Source organism: Pecten maximus, chromosome 10, assembly GCF_902652985.1.
Source record: "Pecten maximus chromosome 10, xPecMax1.1, whole genome shotgun sequence".
Lineage (NCBI taxonomy): Eukaryota > Metazoa > Mollusca > Bivalvia > Pectinida > Pectinidae > Pecten > Pecten maximus.
In genome coordinates this window covers 30,024,551-30,049,537 of record NC_047024.1, presented here as the reverse complement: position 1 = coordinate 30,049,537, position 24,987 = coordinate 30,024,551, and the positions used below count along the sequence as shown (strand labels likewise).

Sequence of the window (24,987 nt, the reverse complement as noted above, 5' to 3'; positions counted from 1 at the left end):
TAAAACAAATGCAGTAGTATTTTCATTAAATAAAACATGTAACTCAAGGGTAAGCTAAATTGAAATGCGTGTGTTGGAATTTCAGCTGTGAATTATTATAATACCTAATGCTCAAAATTATCCACTTAATAGGTATAATTTTGTTTTTGTCGATAAATGATTAGGATGAATAAGTAATAATATAGATTGTTGTTCTCTTACCCTAGACAGGGACATCCGCAGTTTTTCAGTAATGAAATTTCCTTATGTCACTCGGGAAGCCTCGTGTTTAGCAGCTTAATAATCTCCCTTCGGGTTGAAAGATTCTATTAATCTTATAATCAGGGGATGGGTAAGACTGTTCTACTTAACCAATTCATCATGGTCCTTAATGTTCTGTTTTTGTAGATCATTAGACGTAAACACCATGAAGGAAATACAAATATTCATAATTTTACATTTTGATTTAGTGACATCAGGTTTGATTGACATTTACCGTAACTATGTATCGATATAAGCAGGGGTCAAAATTACTTGTAGTCAATGTGCAAAGCCATGCTTGTAGAAATGTATGTGTTAGTAGTGAAACTGTTTATGTGTTTCTTTTCTTCAGTGAATACAGAACATCAATACGATAACTTCTGTCCAGTATGGTAAGAGATGCATGTTTTTTATATACCAGAATCAATGTATGAACAGAAATAACAGTTTTTTATTTGGTGTAACAATTGAAATTTAGCAGCTTAGGAAAGTCAAATGAGTTGTGCGTCCAAATATGGATGTTGTTTTTAAGCTATTTAGCTCAGCTTTAAGTATCATAACGAAAACAGTAGGATACATTTAGTTGAACTATTTTTCTTAAAAAAAATTCTTTGAATAGCGTCAATAAATCTTTCAATTGTCGCTTTTTAAATCTATGCTTTTATCAAACATGGTTAACAAGTTCCTACACCTTTATAAGAATGACCTATCGAGTTATCTAGCGAATTTTAAATAATGATATATATTTGACACGGGTTTAAGATTCTATTGATCACGCATCAATCATACTTGTAAAATTGGAATTTCCATGTGCGAGATCTCAAGTGTAGAAATGTTCAAGTCTTATAGAGAAAGATAAGTATTTCATTGATAATGGACCTCACACAGTGACAAACGACAACCTAAATCAGATTGTTTTATTATGATTTGTCGTACAATTGTGAATATACGCTCGAATGTGAATCTATGTCTTAATATAGGGTCAAATTGGGTGTTTTTCTTCTCAATATAAAAGTGTGTAGGTTCTTGTAACTTTGTCTAAATGTTGGGCCAAATCGGCTGTCTCACTGCTAAATATGAGGATTGGCATGTACTCGTTATTTTGTCTTAATGTAGGGTCTACATAGGGTGAATCTCTCTCAGATAGGGCAAGCATGACTTAAATAATTGAATTAACAAAATTTATGTTAAAAAATAAAGCGAAATTTAACTCGGTGATTCATGTTTGTTTTCTAAAACGAGGTAATTGCATGCCGTCATTTATTCATGACATCACGATGATTTCATAATTGTTAAATTGTCATAATTATTAGTTTTGATGGTGCTCGTTTTTGTTGTTTCTTTTAATTAGTTAAACATTTGTGACAGAATATCAACTCAAGTGTGTTTGTTTTATATATCTACCCATTTAATCTTTATTATTACTATTTTAGAAAATATTAAAATTTAACCAATTCAGATCGTAATTGCTCCCTTAGTATATGTTGAAATCTATTTTAAGACGTTTTATCTACTCCACAGGGCTCAAGTTACTCGTTATTACCAGCGTTTTCGGTATGTGACCGTTCCCTGTGATTCTCCTCGTGACTACTGGTCCATACCGTCATGTTATGAATCTAATATAAAGGAAGTGTAAGTAGTCGTATTGAGGTACTATGTTAACACGATATGACCTAGATGTCATGATTTAGTCCCCTTCCAGGATGTTCTTCACACATCACCTCGAATGTAATATGTGTACGATTGTGTAAGGAATTCGTACATTTTGTTCGCCGAAAAACGATTTACTCCCGAATGATGCGGGGTAAGGCACTGTTGGTGTTGTTTGTGAATCGTAATAATGAATTTAAAAACAAAATCATTTCAAACATGAAGTTTTCTTTGATTTATCTTTTCTTTTGTCTAAACGATCCCTGCCAGCATTACCACTGAAACAGAAAAACGGGATGTTTTGGAAAAAAAAAAAAAAAAAAAACCAAACCAACAGTGCCCTGGTTTCAAAATGGAAGCTTCCTTGTCACCTCTGAGGTTATGTAGTGAAAGACACATTCGCGGAGTTCCGGGTGTGTATCGAGCCGACGATAAGTATCGCATCCTAACGTAGACAGGATTGTACAATAAATTATAAATTTAAGAGATTTTTCTGTCCTATTTTGACATATTCTAGCTACATAATATTACCTGAAAATTAATTGCATTTGATGAATATTTTAAAATCATTCTGTCAACAGTTTCCAAACAAGAACATACTCAAGAAACGAGTACAATATCAAAGAATGGAAATGTTGTCCAGGGTTTTCAAGACAAAGCGATTACGAATGCGTACCGATAGTTCAAGGTATTCACACTGTACAGCCTTTGTTAATTTTGTCAGCTATGCGGTAAAAAATGTACTCAATTCAACTTTACTTTTGAACCGACATAAAAATACATGAAAAGTACATTCTCCTACTGTTGCCGTCGATCGTAGTATCCTGTTTAACCACTATCTGTCAATTTCTGTTATAATACTATTTTGTACTATATTGTTATTAACATCTCCTATTTAGCGAATCTCAGACGGTATGAAATTGATTAAGTATGTATGTAACATATTTTTTCAACCAGTTTGTTTTATGATTTTGTTCATCAGACTGTGATGTAAACCAATACAGAATCGGAGATGAATGTTCTGAGTGTGACTGTGACTGGGATAACGCCTATGGTGGTTGTAGAGAGGACTCAGGGACGTGTTTTTGTAAACCTGGATACATTGGACCACGATGCGACTCGGGTAAGGTGTCGTCACCTCTCATATAGTTTGGTCATATGAATGATTTGAATGTTTTCGGTATCGAAAAAAATAACATTGGATTTACAAAAGACTCAATTCATTACTGAGGAGAACGGACCTGTATCCAGTATGTACTGTATATTTGTATATGTTTTACCATAAAAGTTCTTTTTAATTACAAGTGTGCAATAAACATTTGAACTTAATTGATTTGAATATGAATATACGACATTTGGATAAGCAGGGTTCGAATGATTCTGACTAAATATTGGCGTTGCTATGATATCAAAGCATGTTTAAGCAGATAGATAATCAGAATCATTACATATTATGCAGATAACTATTTTCTGTTTTGAATAATGTTTTTGGCCATAAATAATCAACTGTAGGAAAATCGTATGTTCATTCGGATAATTTTGTGTTGTATTTTGTAGTCATTACATATACAGCATATTCAAACCTGATTAGGTATATGTAGTGTGTCCTGAATATAACTGGCGTATTTTCTACTTTTCTACCTAAAAAGAGATATACAATATGCAAAGTCGTCAATAAGATTGCTTCCCTTGATATGAAATGCTACACCACTGGATTAGCCGGCGTATAATGACATCAGTAGTACAATATCTGTTTTTGTTTTATGTTTACTAAACCTGAGCAATATGACTGCTGATTAATGTAAACAAAACAAAATTTGTTGAGACTTGTCAGCCTCTTGTTTCGGTTCGTAAATATGTCTCACACGACCAAACGGATTCATAGTGAAAATTTACGACTTCCGAATTTGATTTTACCTTGCAGTGGCGATATGTGATAACTTGAGAGAAATATTTGCATTTCGAAGAGGTTTGCAATTAAAGATGTTCAACATGTACTGAAATATCAGTACAAAGCAAAAACAATTAGTCATCATCTTGAATTATATTGACACAAACAGTTAAACGTTTCCTTTTCCCTGTTGAAGGGTGTCCTTATATAGAAATCCGTATTTGTTAAAGAGTATCCGGTTGTACTAAATTATTACCACGTATAATTTCGTGGAATACTTAACACAAGTTCGTTGTAAATCATACGTAACATCGTGTACTAAATGTCTATCTAATTTCCTGGACCGTTCTATCAAAGCATACAAACCAGATACTAAGTTTTTCAAATTAGCGTTTTGAATTGTATTCAAATCAGGAATAATCATTTTATCGCACAATAGTGTGCCATTTAAAATGTTTCAAAGGCCAACAAATGATTTGTAAAACAGACGCACTAGATATTAGCACCTTCTTATAGAAATTGAGTTAGAAATAGCAGAGGTAAAACATTCTAGGACTCGCCAGTGATGCAACGTGCTAAGATGTAACTCATAGAAGGCAACCGAAGAAACTTAAATAAAGTCGAACGAAATATCAAAATGTAAATGGGAATGTGCCATAGCTTTCGAAATAGAAGTTGTCAGTTATAGGAAATTGATCCGTAGACTTTTTAAAGGGAGTCGATTTCATAGCATGACTGATTTTATGAGCAGATTTGATAGTGTTCTTAAACTTACTTCCCTTAGGCTTTACCTATGGTCTGGGGGCGGATAATAGACAATTCATACTTTCATTAACGTCCTACTGATATTAGTATTATTTTCATTGATTTGATGGTCTAAGTATCATTACAATAAAATTAACTATTAATTCACTGATATTCCTTGTATTACAGAATGTAATGATGGTTTCTTTGGAATGGATTGCCAATATGAATGCTCGTGTAAAAACAACAGCATTTGCAACAAAACAGATGGACAATGTCCCTGTACTATGCCAGGATGGACTGGCATGACATGCTCAGAAGGTTTGTGATATTCACACATTTTGCATCTTCCTAAACTGCACTGCCATATTGAAACCTTTCGATTTCCTCAAAGCTGTTTTTTTCGCGGGATAATAAAATGCCATTTGAAAATTATCCAGTTGATGTCTTCAGATTTTCAGTAATTGTTAAAAGCTCCATTCGTATATAACATTCCCCGCTTTATGTGAATATGTTAAAATTGTTTTGTTTCACCTTTGATCCCTTCCACAGCCTGTCCTACAAGTACGTACGGAATGTTCTGTGCTGAAACCTGCGATTGCTCTCCTTACCAAAACCGTTTTTGTGATCCAGAAGAAGGATGTATTTGTAATCCGGGATACACTGGAGAGTCTTGCGATGAAGGTCATTATCAGAACATTGATGTTATGTTGGTAATATAACTTATATTTCTAACTGCAAAGGTGTACTGATGTTATCAATTTATGATAATTTAATCTCGTCTGTAAGAAACATTTAATTGGCTTAAAAGAGTATGTTAACAGCCCATAACGTAAGACAATAACGTCGCCGTTTTACCGCTGTTACAGCGGCGTAATGATTTCTTACAGAAAAGAAATAATCAATACAATTGGATTTCCACAGGGATTGTGTACAGAAGATCAAATCATAAAGATTAACTTAAATATATTTTTATGTTGTGGGCGGGTTATGATGAGGGTACACGCCGTATTTTTGGTTCTGGTTCAGAACATAAAAACACAATAATTTCCTTAAATTTATAAAATAATGCCCGTATCGTTCCACATTCGCAATGTGCTGGAAATGAACTTTTAAGTGTTCATATTCTGAACATATTGAAACAGATACAGCATATACCGATATAAAACTGCATCATATAGATGCTAAGTATGTTTGAACACCTAAGTCATGTAAAGGGTCAAAAGTGTGAAAATCCGGAACATATCTGGAAAATCAAATTGGGTCTAAACAACTTGTGATATACTCTCTGTCAAGTATTTTAAGTATTTTACTTAGAGTGTCTACTAGTACGCTTTACAAGACTCTTCAAGACAAGTGTAGAGTGTAATCTACAGTATCTAGGCCGGTTTTGTACCAAATCAATTATTTGGTGAAATGACAATGGAATGTAACATTTCAACAAGCATCTTCATCAATGGCAAAAGTTTATATTGCCGTTCGTACAGATGATCAGAATACTTCAATCTTTCAATATATGAATGGAATCAGATGAGATGAACAGAAACATCCTACATTGGCATGAACTTCCGCCTTGATGTTAACGTTGTGATAAGCTAATTCCATTAACAGCTTATGAATTTTGATCTTTTCTTAAAGATAAACTGTTGCATCCCTATTACAGTATGTCCCCCTGCTAACTGGACATATGGACCAGCATGTCGTGAAACATGCATGTGCCAGCGACTGGGGTCTGAGCGATGTGATCCCAAGAGTGGAGCATGTTCCTGTAAGCCAGGATGGGAAGGTCGCTTCTGCAACGATTGTAAGTACATGTATTTTAATTACGTCCCCTTGATCAATATCACAATGCCAGCTCTGCAAAGCTGGTGTCCAGTCATTAAAAGATTTATAACTCATTGTCTTTACATCATTGCTAATGAAGCTATAACTCGCTGTTATTTTGATTGCTTTAACATTAATGTGGGTACAGGCCCACGTGATTTTAATATTTTGATTTTATTTTTCTTATGTTTCATCGTTATTGAATTCATATAGTTTTCAGTGAAAACTAACATTTTGATGTTATATAAATGTTTGCATAATTTTTTCTTATAAAAACTGTTTTCTAACTGCTTTGCTTTATTGAATGTTTCCTTCTACTTTATTATATTAATTGTTGATTTCTTATAATGATTACAACGTATTTGATTTTTTAAAATTTACTTTATATCATATTCAATATTACAGTATGCGGTAATGGGACCTATGGATTAGCATGTAATCAGACGTGTCAGTGTGAGGTGTTTGAGGAATGTCTTCCAACATCTGGAGATTGTGTTTGTCCGCTGGGTTTCTCCGGAGAAAGATGTCACATACGTGAGTGATATGTCGACAAGTACTTAATTACTCCCGTGGGCAGACTCCTTGTTACTGAATATCAAACGGACATGCTACCGACCTCACTTATTCTTATTCTTTGCTGAATATACATAGGGTATACATTTTACAATGTATGTATACAGTGTTAGTAGGAGTAATGCTGAATATAGGGTATATATTTTACAATGTATGTACTTAGTGTTAGTAGGAATAATGCTGAAAATAGGGTATACATTTTACAATGTATATACTTAGTGTTAGTAGGAGTAAAGCTGAAAATAGGGTATACATTTTTCTACAATGTGTTTATCTAGTTTTTAGGGGTTCTGACTAAAATAGGGTATACATTTTACAAATCAACGTAGAAAAACCAATATTTGGCTTTTTTAGATGCAAATGATACGAACGCGATGCCGTTTGCCGGACATCACGACTTCCCTTGGGGAGCTGCTGTATCTCTAATCGTGGTGGCTTTAATCCTGGTCGCTGTATGTGTAGGCATATTTGTATTAGCAAGGTGAGATATACATCTGTAATTGTTTAAATGTATGTACTTGTATATTATTCAGATTCACCATGTTGCGATATTGATATCATGGATTTGGCTATAGGTGTTCAAACTTTGAAATATCAGCACGTATTGTTAGTACAGTTTAATGTGATTCCGGGTATATTTATAAGCTATAGAAATACTAGACTGGCTCACTGTCTCTAGAAAATTAAGATTATGAGTAAAATTGAGCTTGATGATATTCCCTAGAATATGTCTGATTCTAGACTAAGTTTCAAACTAGATGCAGATAATCTAGTATTAGGATTTAGCTTGGCAATTATTAACAAAAAGAACTTAGGGTCTGGTATAGCTAGTCTATAGAAATATTTGCAGGCTGGCAAACAAATATAAGTCGTAATTACAATGACCATTCAATAATCATATTTTATACGCTGTTTAAAATATCAAATAAAACACAAATCTCTGTAATGCATTGACCGGAAAATAGGTGCATACTAGTTTTAACGACTAATTATCAACAAAAGGTGTTATAGTGAGGATATCATTTTTTTCATATAAAATCATCATTTCGTGCCATTGCTGTCATTATGGAAGAGTGAAACTTATTCCTAAAATTAAATGATTAATTCTTAAACCAATCCAAAACAGAAATAAGCACTCACTGAACTATATTTGTAGCTCATTGTCATTCAATTTTTTTATTAATGCTTTCAACGTATATCTCTTTCCTAGCTTCGACATTAATTCGAATTCGTGCTTAAAATCGATAAATTTGTTAGATTATAAAATTATTATAGAATTTATACTTACTGTCTGCTTTGCGTTATTTCATCATGTAGACGATACAGGAGCTGTGCAAAATTACACAAGAAAAGGACTGAATCAAGTAAGATATTAATGTTAATTACATGTTTTGTACTATCAAAATGTTGATATTTAAGTTTCTCTGTCACATGTATGTTGTATAACAAAATGTTTCCTAACACCGTCCAATACAAACGTATTAACAAATTTCAGTAAGGTCACCTTAGACGAAGTCTTAAGTGACCTTTTTCAATCGCCATTTGTCCATCGTCGTCCGTCGTCCGTTGTGTACCGTCCTTAAACAATTTACTTTATCGACTTTATTTTTTATGAACTTCTTCCATGGCCAAAGATTATCCAACATTCTGAATTATGTTCCCCGCCCTTAGGCCATTGGTTAGAATTATCAGTATATGGGATGGCAGTTTGATGGTATTGCTATGACCTGACTGACCCCAAGAGGCTGGTAGGCGGTTTAAAAAAAAGAGTCAAACAGACTAAAAATTCAAAATCTTCTTTAAAAAAACCCAACCAAGCTAACGTAGCATCAAGTACATCATTGATGTAAGGATCTTAGGGTGTTATACCAAAATTATAAATATCATGACGCTCGGGTCCCACGTGTCCCTATGGGAAGGAGGTAATCTTAATAAAGTTTATATAAGGAAATCACATTTTGACAATGATTTGTTTATATAATGGCAATTGGAAATAATACAATCTTGGTTAGAATAGTGTGGGATTGCAGTTTGATGATATGTACCTGTTGGGCCTGAGTGATAACTAGGGGCTTTTGGGCGGGCCAAAAAACAGCCAGACTGACTGTAATATTTTAGAACCTGGGTGACCGTAAAAGCCCATGGGTCGCTTTCTAATATTAAAATACACAATACCAATTTGATAATACAGATGGCAATTGAAGAATGTAATGCTCCACATTAGATCTAATTAATTAAAAGAAACTTGATTTGCTTCTTTGCTTCGTCGTTTATTTAGTTAGAAACGAGAAAATAAGCGATAGATTGTAAAACAAATACTGTGATAGTATAGAATATTATTTGATGTGACTTTTCTTTCACAGAACGAACACAACCGGAAGCTGACAATTACACGACCATTGCGGACGACATGGATGGTCAGATTGGTGACCATTACAACTCATTTAATGATCAACAACCATTACAAGACTCACTGAGTGGAAATCAAACACCGTACGACCACATTAACATGATTTCTGGGATGTATGACACTTTTCATGGTACCCAAGCTTCTATGGTGATTGGTGATAATTATGACAGTGTCCGGATGTCTAATCCGAAAGCGTCTTCTCAATATGATCACATGACACGAAATACTGAAAGCGGTAAAAGTAAAATAACACACGTGATTGGTAGCGAGTATGACAAATGTGAACATGGAATAATAGAAACTAGCCATTCATAGACAAAATCATATATGTTTATCTTCTTTACACACAATTAAATAATCATTGTTTTTAATATACAAATACACGTGTTTCTTGACAATCGGATATAGCAGGTAATGCCACCGTATATTCCACCTGCATATCAATGAACAGCTTAATGTTAAAAAGTTATTTCATGACAATACTTACAACAAGAACAGACGTGTATTATGAGAACACTCTGTCATGTCCATCATGTTTCCTCATAATTACAAATAAGTGATTCCCCTTCCAATTGTTTAGTCAATGTTTGGTGACATCAGATTTGCCATGTGTCTCTTCGGGATACATTGAACTTTAAATGAGAAATATATGTGGAAATGGACAGAAAGATTACTTACCCAAGCAGATAAAGAAATAATAACCGTAAAGATAAAAAAAAAAACCCTGATATATTCCTGTACATCACACACAAAATACAGTGTAATGTATATTTCTTAGAATTATCAATTTTGTTTCTAAAAAGCTTCAAAGAATATTGAGTTTAAGCAATGTAATTCAGAAAGTTACAATTTTCTGGAACTATATCATACTTGAATGAATGTATAGACTGTTTTCATTCGAATGTGTGTCAACAGAATAAAAACACTCCGACGTGTCTGTGGTAAAAATAGGCCTTACCTTCACGAAATGTCATGTAAGTGATTCTATGTAGTTTTGTTGTTAGTTGGTTATGACATAGAAAGCTAGAAAAGGTCGGTTAAGCCTTGTCCCATCTGTTTTAGTTCTCCAAATCCTAGTAATAGGGATACGATAGTTTATCTATCAGCTACCGAGTTGTCTACCGTGTTCTATGCTTCATTGCAGTTTTTTTTTAACTCTTTTATGGGTCGTGAGTGAGCTCAGGGTATAGTCTCGACTAGTTTGTCACGTCTCCGGTGTCGCGACACTGTGTTTTTAGCTGGTATTATGTGCTGTTCAGGATTTTGGGTTTCAAGTAGCACAGAATCGATAACGAGTAGGGATGTGCTTAGGGCTTTGATTGAGGGTGATCGCGACTCCCGAGTGTTGAAATGTCCTTGCATTAACAGCAGGTAGCTGTGTAGTATATATTACTCGTACAGTTATCTTGAGTAAATATCTGTATCATCAGTAGTGTGTACATGTGTGTAGATAACTCCATAGTTCAGTGTTTCAGTGGCCATTGTGTATGTTACTACAAGGTAGTGACCTATAACTGTATACAGTAATAGTATTGCAGAGGGATAACATCAATAAAAATGAAATGCTTTATCTAATTCATGTAAATTTGTCTCTGATAGCATTGTCCGAGAAAATGTTCTTCCCTCTAACGAAACACTTTGCCTTTCTCACGTGCGTTCTTGTCTCTTCTGGAATAGGTATATGTCCGCGCATAGTGTATATACGAAATACACGATACACTTGAGATGCGTATATTACAATATACAAATCACTTTATAACTTTTTAATGTTAAATCTTTTTATGTTTTTCTGATGTGGAATAAACTTAAGATAAATCCGCTAAAAAATTCTCGATTGATTCCTCGACGCCGGTCCAATTTGTTGGCATAGTCACGCACGTGTGCATGTGTATATACAATGTTAACTTTAACAGTATCAAATTTGGAGTACACGATGCATAATACGGAAAAGAGGACACGCAAATTCAACAAATACCCCACTAGAAGAAATATTGTGTATGACGAAGGGTTGAAAATTTCAAAATGTCCACCTTAGGAACAATGTCTTGATTGTCAGACGGATATCGTTGATACATCAGAAGGCGCTTCCTCTTTCGGATCCCCTGGTCTTATTCCCTTGAAATGTTTCCAGACTCTCTATGCAAATATATATCTTTGTTTACATTTTGCCCTCGTTAATCGATTATTAAACCATAATTACCAAAGCATGATAGTGACTAACTTAATTTCCCAGATAGAATTATAGGTAATCTGGTCTAATATATATTAATACGATGGATTTCATAAAAACATATATATATATATGATGGATACATTAACGAAGTATATCTCAGTAACATTGCCTTCAGTTTATTGCAGTTTTAAAGTATTAATGTTTTGAAATGGCGAGCCTGTTTGTCCGTGATGTTACCAAGCTCATAAAAACCAACAAAATAAACGAAACTCAAATTGCATTCTTGTTTTATTTCACATTTCATTTCGTAAATGCTTTTCTACATTTCCCTCCGTACATGTACATTCAAACTATGCTTATTCATTTCGCCCTCAGTAAAAAAAGAAAAAAGCCACCTTAATAATTATCTAATATTTCTGTCGCCTTGAGGATGAGATAGGGTAGTTAATATGTTTAATTCGAGGGAAAATATCTCAATTTGTTAAACGACCTAAGCGACACCAAACTATTTGATTGGTTGGAAATTGCAATTTAGCCCCACGTACTCTTCTTTTTTGTTCGGTCATACATTTTTTTTTTATATTTTATTTTTTATTCAGTTTTTTCATAAAAAAAGTACAAAACATAACTTTCTCACACATACACCCCCCCCCCCCCCCCCCCCCCGCCACGTACCAAGGCTTGTATAAACTCAATCAATTAAATTTACTGAATTTGTATAAATCAAAGACAAGAGCTGTTGGAGAACAGCATAGCTCGTCTCGCAAATGTTTTGTCAATAAATAATTAAAATATATTAATTGGAATGGTTTCGCAAATTCCATTAATAATATTTATATTGTTTACTTGATCAGATTGTGTTTTGTGAATTCATGCAATTTTCAAAACCATACCAATTTATATATATATGAATTATTTATTGACAAACATTCGGAAGACAAGCTATGCTGTTGTAGATTAAATGAATATATTAAATACAAATGTAATTGCTTTTGGACATATTTCTTCAATTGTTTTAAAAAATATTATCCTCATGAGAGTTGTCTCCCTTGAAAAATGTGGACCGGTATAAATTGTCTAATGTGAGCATTTTCACATCGTTTTATTTTCAGTTTCACTCCATCCCAAGAAGGGATAGTGTAACTCCTTAGGGACTCGTTTACCAAATATCAGCACCCTAGTACAATCATAAAGTGATGTGTTAATAGCTTTCAACATTTCCACAAAAATTAAAAAAACTGTTTTTTCCCCCAAAAAATTTTGCAGTTTAACTCTGGCAAGGGATTATTAATAGTTTAACCCTCACAGGGAACCTAATACCATGTATTACTATGCCTTTCAAAACTCACAACATAAACTTAACACAAAAACTTGACATTTGAAAAACCAACGCCGACGTCGGAGTGACAACATACGCTCTCACTCTTCTTCGAAGAGACGACCTAATATTCAAAATTACCGTAATTCATCATTAATCACATACACACATTTATTCACACACACATCGGTCATACATTGCATCTATAGCGATCCAGACTGGCTGAATATGCTACCATTTATCAAGGACTTTGCAATTAATCAGGGATGACAACGAATGGTACAAGTTCGCCCTGAGATTGAAAAACTTCCTTCTCTAACGTCAGTAGGTATAACGTTTTATCTCACTCATGACTCAAAACGTGTGGTCCTAAACTACATCTTACTAACAGAGATGTCAAACTAGTGATTTAATTTAGTGTACAAATAAAATAGTTAATCTTATTTGTATAAACATCGCACAATAAGAGGAATATAACACACCAAACGCGTTTTCCTCACAAATTAGACTTCTTATTGATTGAGATATTGATATAAAGAACCCACCCATCTTTTTACGAATACGTAAATAACATAAATCACGTTTTTGTCCTATACTGACTAGTACATAAATCCTTAGAAAGACTTAGAAGTTTATTAACCCGTAAGTAATGAACAAAAAACAAAGGCATAGTTGCGTATTTTATCAATCCACATCGCCTGAAATATGCAGTACGAGCCAATGTCGGGATATTAGCTGTAGAAGATTGTTTTGATACCGAACATTTTATGATCATAACTCCCTAGTTTCCTAAGGCTATGTGAATTTAAATTTTCAGGAAAATGTTTATACCACCAACAAATACTACTAAAACAGAAGTACTCCGTTCTCATTGAAACGCCCCACAACTATATAATATCGCTGATATACTGGTGAGCGGCGAACCGTGACCCTTGTATTATATGTCTGAATTCTAGCTTTGTGAATGAAGCTGTACGCTTGTTTATGAATAAATACAATCTGCATTGATCCATAAACGAAAGTAATGAACAAATGACACTATTCAATAAGGTATGATAGTGGGAGTTCTTTTCGTCAAGTTATTTGCACTTTTGACTTGAACAGCAATATACTTACGTTCATTTTTAGTATGGCGCTTCATATAAACGAGGGTAAGAAGAAATTGTGACAAACATTGCCAGAGGGTTCACACAGGTATTTTCTGTCGTTACACACGAATAATCTACCGAGACTATAAGATTGAAGATTAAGGCCACTTGCTCGTTATTTTTATTCGTATTCATGTTCTGAGCTAATATCAAATTGACAAAAATGGCGAAGAGACCAATACATCTGACAACACTGGTTATTACTTGTATGTATGTATACAATGTATTGCTGGTAAGTCAAATTGCAAACGGCCAATCAACAACACCAAAAACCACAGGCAACTTGAACGTCACCGGGAAAGAGTGTACAGAGGAACAAACGTGAGTATAATCAACGCTGGTACGATATTTACGTTCTACTTACATAATTTACTGAACATTTGTTTAGCTGATGTCATATTCTTATATTTATACAGTTTGACATTGTCACCAAATGTAGATTATGTACACTGACCAATATGGATGTATATCACTATTGAATCAAAATATCACTGCCGTGCTTCTATCGGTCATTACTAAGAGGAAGGTGTTAAAAGAGAAATGTAATATTGTAGGAAATTATAGAAACACATAATTCCGCTTTATAAGTACCTGTCAAAGGGGGTTACAGTAGCATGCTATATTTTACCACCATTAGAAAGAACGGGCAAATAAGTGGCCTAGTTTAACATTATAATAGTATTGTAAAATCTTTCGACAAAAATAATCTTATTTGCATTTGTAACGTTATGATATTTCAAATTATGCTTTGGCATTATCTTTTGATACATATATATTTTAATTAGGGCGATTGTTTGGTTTAATACTCAATATGTATTACTTGACAAAGATCAAACTTACATCAGAATACCATCCATTGCCTAAAATCAGAGTACATGTCTATAACGTAATGGGCAATGTTACCAATGAAATAAAAGTGCCTTACTTGGTTTCGTTAATAGGTTCAAATACTGAACAATGTTAATATAAAAGATGTGTGAAAGTAACAGTGTCCACTTTTGTTGGTGTACGTATACTGTGTGAATGACACAGACGATGTACTTTTATGTTATGGTTAAGAGTCATTAAAGTTGATTTTTCTTTTATATTCCAATCTTTATCCATTTTAAAACCTAAAAAGATATGCACTCTCTAATCGTCATGCTCTAAATAAGATTTCCTTATGATACCTGTTAGGATAGAGGCATGCTTTCTTTCGAAAGTTTGATCTTGACAAATTCCGATAGGGTGTGAGTTATCTTTGAAATAAATGAGTCAATAGGGTTCATTTACCTTGTGAAAATACATTTTTTGTCAGAAATTACTCATACAAATTCACACATATATCATTTTCACTAGGAAATGGGTTCGTGCTCTCTTATAATTTTAACACTACAATTATTTATGTCAACGAAACATCACAACCCTTCACTGGTTACACTTCATTAATCTATACCTAGTGGTATACTAAACAGCATGAAGTTTATATGTGCAATCGTAACACCGTCACAGTATGGCTTTGTGTATGTTTCCATACACATGTACATGCACATACTGTTTCAGCTAACCTGCTTGTATTCGGCAAACAACTATGTATAAAAGGAAATTTTAACTCTCTCCTGGGATAATATTGGGATATAAAGACAAAGGCATTGATAAATAGCCTAAAATGAATATATCAGTTTTAGAAGATGGGCATTGAAACAATCATGCGGTTACAGTACTACTGGATTGGTGGACATGATGATAAGTGTGATGTTGAGACAACGGGATGGGTAGTAATGGTTTGATTGAGGGGGAAAGATTAATAGTGGCTTGATGTTTAGATAAAGGGATGGGTAGTAATGGTTTGAATAATGGGAAATAGATTGGTGGTGAATTTATGTTGAGACATAAAGACAAGATGATAATTAATGGCCTGACAGTAGGTCACCCCTGTGGAACCTTGAAAGTGGGACATCCGTTTAATGAGCTATAACTTGATAAATGGTCATTCGACTGATAAGCTATAACTTGATAGTGGGTCATTCGACTGATAGGCTATAACTTGATAGTGGGTCATTCGACTGATGAGCTATAACTTGATAGTGGGTCATCCGACTGATGAGCTATAACTTGATAGTGGGTCATTCGACTGATAAGCTATAACTTGATACTGGGATATACGACAGATAAGCTATAACTTGATAAATGGTCATCCGACTGATAAGCTATAACTTGATAGTGGGACATCCGACTGATAAACTATAATTTGACACTGGGATATACGACTGATCAGCTTTAACTTGATAAATGGTCATCCGACTGATAAGCTATAACTTGATAAATGGTCATTCGACTGATAAGCTATAACTTGATAGCTGGTTATTCGACTGATAAGCTATAATTTGATAGTGGGTCATCCGACTGATAAGCTATAACTTGATACTGGGACATTCGACAGATAAGCTATAACTTGATAGTGGGTCATCCGACTGATAAGCTATAACTTGATAGTGGGTCATTCGACTGATAAGCTATAACTTGATAGTGGGTCATTCGACTGATGAGCTATAACTTGATAGTGGGACATTCGATTGATAGGCTATAACTTGATAGTGGGTCATCCGACTGATAAGCTATAACTTGATACTGGGACATACGACAGATAAGCTATAACTTGATAGTGGGTCATTCGACTGATGAGCTATAACTTGATAGTGGGACATTCGATTGATAGGCTATAACTTGATAGTGGGTCATTCGACTGATAAGCTATAACTTGATACTGGGACATCCGACTGATCAGCTATAACTTGATAAATGGTCACCGACTGATAAGCTATAACGTGATAGTGGGACATACGACAGATAAGCTATAACTTGATAGTGGGACATCCGACTGATGAGCTATAACTTGATAGTGGGTCATTCGACTGATAGGCTATAACTTGATAGTGGGTCATTCGACTGTTAAACTATAACTTGATACTGGGACATCCGACTGATCGGCTATAACTTGATAAATGGTCACCGACTGATAAGCTATAACGTGATAGTGGGACATCCGACAGATAAGCTATAACTTGATTGTGGGTCATCCGACTGATGAGCTATAACTTGATAGAGGGAAATCCGACTGATCAGCTATTACTTGATAGTGGGATATACGATTGAAACGTAATATTATGACATCCGGAGGGTCAGTCTGTAGTTGCGTACATTCTATAAGAGTGGCCAGATTTTGGTTTATGAAAAAGGAATTGTTGTACTATATAGATAATAAACCAAATGCTATCATATCATTAACCAAGTATCTCTATAGATAAGTTCATGAGGCTGGAAGTGGTCAGCTAGTTGTCAAACAGATTAATTACGTTTCAGTTGTTGTGGCTAGGTATCAGGACAACCATGTGCGGTAATGAGGTTTGATTGTTTTTGCGAAATACTTGTACCACGTGACTCTTAAACACAAATGTTTCGAGGAATGCTAGTGCTATGACATGTAATAGGCAACATATTTGTTCCTATAACCTGTAATCACCATATTCTTATAAGTTTTTTGCAATTTTTTCATAAACATTACTGTTGTTATACCTAATTTTTAAGTGCCACCGCACATGTACATTATATGAAAACACATAAAATATCTATATTCATCAACTATACAATTATGTCGAAAAGGGGCCTTTGACCCAAACCGTGCATAGTCCTCACATTTATATAATACATGTACATATGTCTTTCTTTACAAATCAGAAAGAGAACCGTAATAGCAGAATACTATAGCGCTGTCTGTTACCGTGAGGAAAGAACCTGTGATCCCTTACAACCATGGATATGTACAAGCAAGAAAGTGTGAGTATTAAAATCACAATACATGTTATATATATTATATAACACCAGTAGTAAAATCACACTCCGTCTTGAATATTTCATATAACATAAGTATTTAAATCACACTCCGTCTTATATATATTATACAGTGCAACTTCCGAAAACCGAACCTTCTAAAAACCGAACACCTCTGAATACCGAACTAATTGTCATTGTACGGAATTGGTCCTTCTTTATTATAGTATTAAAAAACTTCCAAATACCGATCCCTCTGAATTCCGAACACCGGACTGATTTTGTGTCCGGTTCCTGTTAAAATATACCAAAAATTACTTCTGAAAACCGGCCTTACCTGAGCGATTATGACACGAGGTCAGGCCAGTCAACCGTGAAACAACAACTGTGACGGGTATTGTGTGAAGCCTTATTGTCTCGGGACCTACGTAGGTGATTTGTACAGGTATCCAATATATATCCCAAGGGGGGCATTATGACGGAAGGCCTAGTGTATAATCAACACGACAATTATGAAACAATGCCACACTTCATTGAAGCGCGTCGGTTCGTTTATCTTCTCAATGCAAGTAGAGCTAGAAGCCTGAGTTTCGCATTTAATTTAAATGAGGCCCAAAAGGGGTTGTTTTCGTAAAGAAGCCGTGATGTTTTTTTAGACAACAGCGATGTCGGAAATACGACCAGTATCATCTGATCAATTGTAATTGATATTGAAACAAAACATCTTCACACCCTTTAATATTATTTGATGTGTAAAATATTCCGTATCGGACTATTGGCCCCATCCACATGACGAAGCTTCACCGGATGTAACAAAATGTAGGCCGATCATAAAGTGTAGTTGTACATGTGAAAATACTGTTTAAAACTATTGTTATAGTCATTTGCCTTTCTTATATATTCTGCAATATAAACATTGATTAACTTTCATAATATGCATATTATTCAGACAATCCAAATTGTCTAAGTATGAACGTGCCGTTTTGTAATCGGGTGCATTCTAATAAAACATCGTCCAACCAATTATATCCGGAATTTGACCGGTCATTTTTCGATCAACTTCTCCAAACCGAACCCTCTATAAACCGAACAAATAGTCATGTCCCATGCATGTTCGGTTTATAGAGGTTCCACTGTATAGCGTAAGTATTAAAATCACACTCGATCTTAAATTTATTATATAACATCAGTATTAAAATCACACTCGATCTTGTATATGTTTTATGATATACATTTGTGGATTTTTTTAAAAACTCTTCAGCGTTCATATGCGAGGGATATTGTTCTCTAGTCATACTTGTATAAATTATTATTTAAATTAACCAAATATCTGATACTTGTAAATGAATAGCAATAATTGAATGGTTGTATTACCTTTGAATCAAATCTTATTATGGATATCAATGCATACTTGTTGTTTTATTTTAGATCAACATTCTGTAGTCAGCTGAGATACAAAGAAATCTACAGTACATCTAGCGTTGCGGTGTGTTGCCATGGCTACGACTTGGATACCTCACGAGACATCTGTATTAGAGGTAAGCATATTAGCTCTTACAAGGTCATAGATATATTACATTAGGCAACATGCATCCTTAACTGAAACAAATATTATACAGATATCTGCGTTGGCTGTAAACAAACAGCTACAGTGTACTTTCCAGGGAAAATATAGTTAAACATACAAACATATAGGGATATAGGAATTTTCCGTATCTCAGCCAGCTTACGACTTTAGTGTTTTATCGGTGTATTATACGACGTTTGTTGACAACTTGCTCACCCATAAGATATTTCCGCAATTTTATCTTCGTGGAAATGGAGGGATTATCTGTAGTCTCTTCCTTCAGGCCTAAACACTTATCAGTGTCCTCATCTGAAAAATAAAAATGTCATTTACATCAGGAAATAACCATCGGCACATGATTCAGTCGTACTGCTGTGGTATTTAAGACCAGATACAGCCTCCGGTTAATACTTATAAAATAAAAAACATCATACATATGATAATGGTACTTATATTTGAGCGTCATCGCTTGCAGCCTTAGTCGTACTGATTATCATAAACACTTAACAATAATATCAAATGCGGATATCTTTCTAACGTAAAAGATTACCTTGATAAGTTGAAATCATAAACTGTCACTTAAGATGTATAGGATAATAATGCTTCCTTTTGAATATTTACTGGATGTTACAGGCAAGTACCAAAACATCTCATGAAGATCTTATGGACTGATATGTATATTTTTGTTTAAAAACAATGGCTGATAATAAATTGACATCAAAATTTCATATTAGTTGTTCGAAATATGGATATCTTATTAGGCCACCTGAAACGAAGTTTCTATTGTCATATTGCACAAAGGCTTTTCCCCCAATACAATGCGACACGAGTCGTCCACCTTAAGTTCTTCGTCCATAAAGAATTGACAAGAACTTTTATTGGAATAGTTAGGGGATTAATAGTAAAATCTCCTGGTCACTTTCTTATTAGGCCTACAGCAGTTTCGACCTACAACGCACTTTAAATAGGCTCTTCAGGGAATGTCCTGACAGTGTTCTTTTCTAACAGAAAGAATTGATGCTTAGAAAAACAGAAACCGACCTTTTGGTATATATATATGTAAATAAAAAGTCTACTTAGCATACGGTAGGTCACTATACAATGTTTTCTTAAACGTTATACAAACAGTAAATAGGGATTTTTCTTATCGGCATCGGCACATTGCATTGGACCGTAATTGCTCTACTTAAGGGTCAATTGCACACTTAAGTATGTTTTATCAAGCCATAATGTAAAGACTATGAGCAAGACTTCACCAGCAGTACTGAATGGACGGTTACGTAGCTGTTGACTTTTATTATATTTCAGTATTATACAATTGATAGTGTTATAAACTAAACAACATTTTTCATATGTATTGAAGCAAGTAGGGGTTAACTGAACTTTGTCCATTTGCTTCATTTTGTTTTTATGTAGGCTTTTAAGTGTTCCTTTCCCCAAACATTGCGCGTTCACTTGATGCACTAATGATTGAGGGTGAATCGCGGAGTAACAAAAAATAGTTTGATACAAGTTTATTCATGGAGCTTTGCAGGGTCAAGTGAAATTAGCTAACGGTTATATCAGGGTTTTTGAAAGATGCTTAGTATATGAAATAAATACGTTATATATCCATTTCCTCTATAGAATGATACCGGACGTTTATGATCATAACTCGCTGTAAAAATAAATTGAGCATGCATTTCTGTTAGATACTACACATGAATCATAACCGATAGACGACATTTTATTATTTTTTTCATCAGTTAGGTGTACTCTGATATCTCAATTACAGTTAACATATCTATGGAGTATAGCCATGTGATACTTGCGCTGATATAACTGACTTCGCACCGACTGGTTCACGTGGTTAAAACACTTTTTGTAAACGTCTTTATAAAAAGTGTGGTTTGGACGTGGTGTACCTTTTCACTTCCTGAGCGAAACACGTGTACTCAGGGAAACGTTTATCTCTGTGACATCTCATTTTGTCAATATAAGTATTTGTCAAATGAAATAAAAGGACCGGTCACATGATTGAAATGTATCAGGAAGTTATCATTTTACGATGCGTGTCGACTATTTTCGTTCATAATGTTATCAACGACATTAGCGCCTATAGAATCGTATACTTGTGTACTTTTTATTGTAATGAATGGCAATAAATATTACCAAATTACATAACAATGGTTTAACTTCTTCTGAAGAATACAGAATTTCCTCTTATGCTAGAATCTACGAAATACATCTACTCTAGATTTAATACATATAACAAAACAAATGTGTTCCAATTTACTCTTTTTATATCATTATGGAAAAGGAAGTAAATGTAATCCTTATTGAAAACATGCTTTATGCATATTTCTATGAAGAATTAAAGTTCATGATATTAAATACAATTATTAAAAAAGAGGAAATACGTAAGCCTGTCGTTGATTCATAGTTCTGTAAAATATGTAATTCAGCAGCGTTTGTCTAAGGTTAGATATGTTGTTAGGCCTCAAGGAAGAGACTACAGATAATCCTCCCACTTCCCCGAAGATAAAATTGTTGAAAAGTCTTATGTGTGAGCGAGTTGTCAACAAACATTGTATCACACACCGATAAACACTTACTGAAGTCGTAAGCTGGCTGATAGGGAATATTCCTTTGAAATTTCTTACAGTTGTGATGCTGATAACATACCAGAAATGTTTACATAGATAAATTACTATTTATAACTGGTTTTCTACCTACTATAACATCAAAGAATTTCGAACATGAATATTGCAATAACTGGGTTTCTAGCTACTAAAACAATACAGAATTACGAATATAATAATAGCAATAACTGGGTTTCTAGCTACTAAAACTATCGATAATCTAAGGACAACGCACGAACAAACACATGTATTTGAATGAATAATCTCGATAAGCATAATGAGAATAAGACAAGGCGTTCTTGAAGCGATCTGACAGCGGATTCAGTGATATTAACAAGCATCACAAGCGACTGACTTCATATCGTTATCTTCATCAACACCCATCTTTTAAACTTTACCATTATTACCCAGGATATATTGTATCTATGGACTTGGACTGTAGTCTGTCCAATGTCGGGTAAAAACTGTTTTATTTAATTAGCCTAAACCAGTATTCCGAACCTCAGAGACAGTTTATGTATACGTTTGATTAAATGTTTCATTGTAATCTAACAAACGTTTCTATTGCTATGGCGTTATTCTATTTTTAGATGAATCCTCTCGAGTACATGTTAAGTGGGTACCCGAGCATCGGCAAATACTCATTTGTAACTGATCAATCCATTCCTTAACTTGATCCAAACAAATCGTAAGCAAGATACCAACAAATATGGAGTCTTAATATTGTTTAAATAATAAGGAGTCTATATCCTATTAAGCTTATCATCTAATTAGTTCACTATTGATACTAACATCGAATTGAGGAAATGTTACAGATGTGCGCAATTTATATTCATGTATGCATCAAAATTAGTGTATATATGGCCCACGCACAGACAAAACTATTGAATACATCCGGTTTTCAGAATCAAAGTACTTGTCTATGACCGTTGGTCTGACGTATCGTGTAACTTAAACACAAGAGTCGCAAAAAATAATTTCTAATGTGAATATGTATTATAAAAATTGATATTTGAAAATAATAAGCATGACGATAACTAAAAGGTACCAATATATCACACAGAAAGGAAAGGATTTATCACAACTTTAGTTTAAACATATTGTATTGCCAACTGTTCGGAATCCTCTTCTTGTTGTATTGTCAAACAATTTATATGCGCAGTTGAATCAAATATTACTTAATCTATGATTGCGACCTAAGGAGGTACTCAACGCTTCATAAACTTGTATGTATTATAGCATCAACACCAATATAAAGAATGCTCTAAGAGGATAGTTAAAATAATGTATGCTAGATGTTGATATGTTTCTTTGCCATTTTTATTATAGTATGCCCGCCTGGAATGTTTGGAGACGATTGCTCAGAATCATGTGGGTGTTTACTGACACAGAACTGTGACCCGTATACAGGTGCATGTACCTGTAAGCCAGGTTATACAGGAACCGGGTGTGTCAATGGTATGTGTTTGACGTAATACAGGAACAGGATCTGTCAGTGGTAGGTATGTTAGGTTATATAGGAACCGGATGTATCAATAGTATGTATGTGACGTTATACAGACACCAATGTGTCAATGGTTTATGTCAGGTTATACAGGAACCGGATGTGTCAATGGTGTGTATGTGACAGTATACAAACAGCGCATGTGTCAATGGTATTATGGCAGGTTATACAAGAACCGGATGTGTCAATGGTATTATGTCGAGTTATACAGGAACCGGATGTGTCAATGGTATTATGTCGAGTTATACAGGAACCGGATGTGTCAATGGTATTATGTCGAGTTATACAGGAACCGGATGTGTCAATGGTATTATGTCGAGTTATACAGGAACCGGATGTGTCAATGGTATTATGTCCCATTTTGTCAGTAGACTCGTCAGATTAGCTAGGGGACAAAGTATGGAAATCTAGAGAGGAAAATATCAAAGTTGTATGGGTCTTAACTAATATAGAACAATACATAAATAAGATATACTATTGGAATCGTATTTACACTGTAGATTGATCAATTCGGCAAATTTGGAGTGGATTCAAAACCGGTGCCATAATTTATATGAATTAGAATAGGGATAACGAATGACTTCGGGGTTTTAGAATGAACAAGTAATGCTTAACAGTATTTTTCAAGGAATATACACGTGTACTTGAAATATATCAGCGAGTGCCACTTTTAGATATAAATTTAACAAAACAGTATACACCGATTACAGCAGAAGTTACCACCCGAAACTCTTCGGTGATAATAAGAGACGGACTTATAAAAAAACAAAGCAACACCTAATTCCATCAGTAATTTTACAGAATTGGACTGTTTGTATAGAAATGAGACATGCAGGGTTACAGCAGAACTTGGGGACTACAGAGTATAGCTACTGTTCCAGTATCTGAGATGTCCTCCTTATTACATACGTGTCCTTCAAAACATAATTCACAATCGTGCACAATCAGAACTGTACCAAAAGAAATGTGGAGTTAATTTTGTCATTGCCTTCCAAATAGTTATATAAATAAAAACATAAATGTTTGCCAATTTAACATTATTGTTTACTTATTCCTAAAATTACGATCTTACAAATAATCTATTACATATAGAAGCATAAAAGCGAACGTTATGTTTTGATTTGTTTACATGGTGAAAGGATAGTCTGATATTGATAAACAAGTATGTCTATATTTTTTATGAAGTGTGTCAGCCGAAAACCTATGGTGTTAACTGTGCAGAAACGTGCAACTGTGACTGGAACAACACGATATCTTGTGACGGAGCTTCAGGAGACTGTTGGTGTCGAGGAGGCTGGATGGGTAAATCATGTCAGACAGGTATAACCACGTGACAGGGTAACCACACAACAGACCAGCTTACTTAGTTTACTGATTTAAATATATCGAAGCTTATGCGATAGCAACGGTGCAAAAACCTTGATTTTGTGTTATACTGATACGATTTCAGTTACATTCTTTAAAAAAAGTATCTTAGCATTTCCCATAGTATCATGAAATGTCACCTTGAGTGG

The 24,987-nt window shown here is 34.4% G+C and overlaps 2 protein-coding genes across 3 annotated transcripts in view; both read left to right on the top strand.

Moving 5' to 3' along the window:
* The first annotated feature begins 513 nt into the window (after nucleotides 1–513).
* Nucleotides 514–11,785, top strand: LOC117336403 (protein draper-like). Of its 2 annotated transcripts, none has more exons than XM_033896913.1 (11): nucleotides 514–632; nucleotides 1,762–1,872; nucleotides 2,472–2,578; nucleotides 2,873–3,013; nucleotides 4,715–4,846; nucleotides 5,078–5,209; nucleotides 6,189–6,329; nucleotides 6,755–6,883; nucleotides 7,298–7,403; nucleotides 8,240–8,286; nucleotides 9,286–11,785. In XM_033896913.1, exons 1-11 carry the CDS (start codon nucleotides 523–525, stop codon nucleotides 9,645–9,647), a joined length of 1,518 nt encoding a protein of 505 aa, XP_033752804.1. In that variant the 5' UTR covers nucleotides 514–522; the 3' UTR covers nucleotides 9,648–11,785. The 2 variants fall into 2 exon arrangements, with proteins under 2 accessions (XP_033752804.1, XP_033752803.1); XM_033896912.1 differs by having other exon boundaries at nucleotides 7,277–7,403.
* Nucleotides 11,786–14,107: 2,322 nt separating this feature from the next.
* The window catches only part of LOC117336630 (protein draper-like), a 30,716-nt gene continuing 19,836 nt past the window's right edge, over nucleotides 14,108–24,987 (top strand). The window contains exons 1-5 of the mRNA XM_033897242.1: nucleotides 14,108–14,292; nucleotides 17,689–17,787; nucleotides 19,210–19,319; nucleotides 23,299–23,427; nucleotides 24,659–24,793. Of these exons, the coding sequence (XP_033753133.1) occupies nucleotides 14,135–14,292; nucleotides 17,689–17,787; nucleotides 19,210–19,319; nucleotides 23,299–23,427; nucleotides 24,659–24,793 (631 nt within the window). The 5' untranslated portion in view covers nucleotides 14,108–14,134. The remainder of the gene's footprint in view (nucleotides 14,293–17,688; nucleotides 17,788–19,209; nucleotides 19,320–23,298; nucleotides 23,428–24,658; nucleotides 24,794–24,987) is intronic.

Excerpts from the sequence above, each read along its gene's own strand:
- LOC117336403 (XM_033896912.1), top strand. The coding sequence starts at position 523 with ATGTGCAAAGCCATGCTTGTAGAAATGTATGTGTTAGTAGTGAAACTG. Across the intron at positions 1,873-2,471 it reads GAATCTAATATAAAGGAAGT|TTTCCAAACAAGAACATACT; the intron begins GTAAGTAGTCGT and ends TTCTGTCAACAG. Across the intron at positions 6,884-7,276 it reads CGGAGAAAGATGTCACATAC|ATGCAAATGATACGAACGCG; the intron begins GTGAGTGATATG and ends TGGCTTTTTTAG.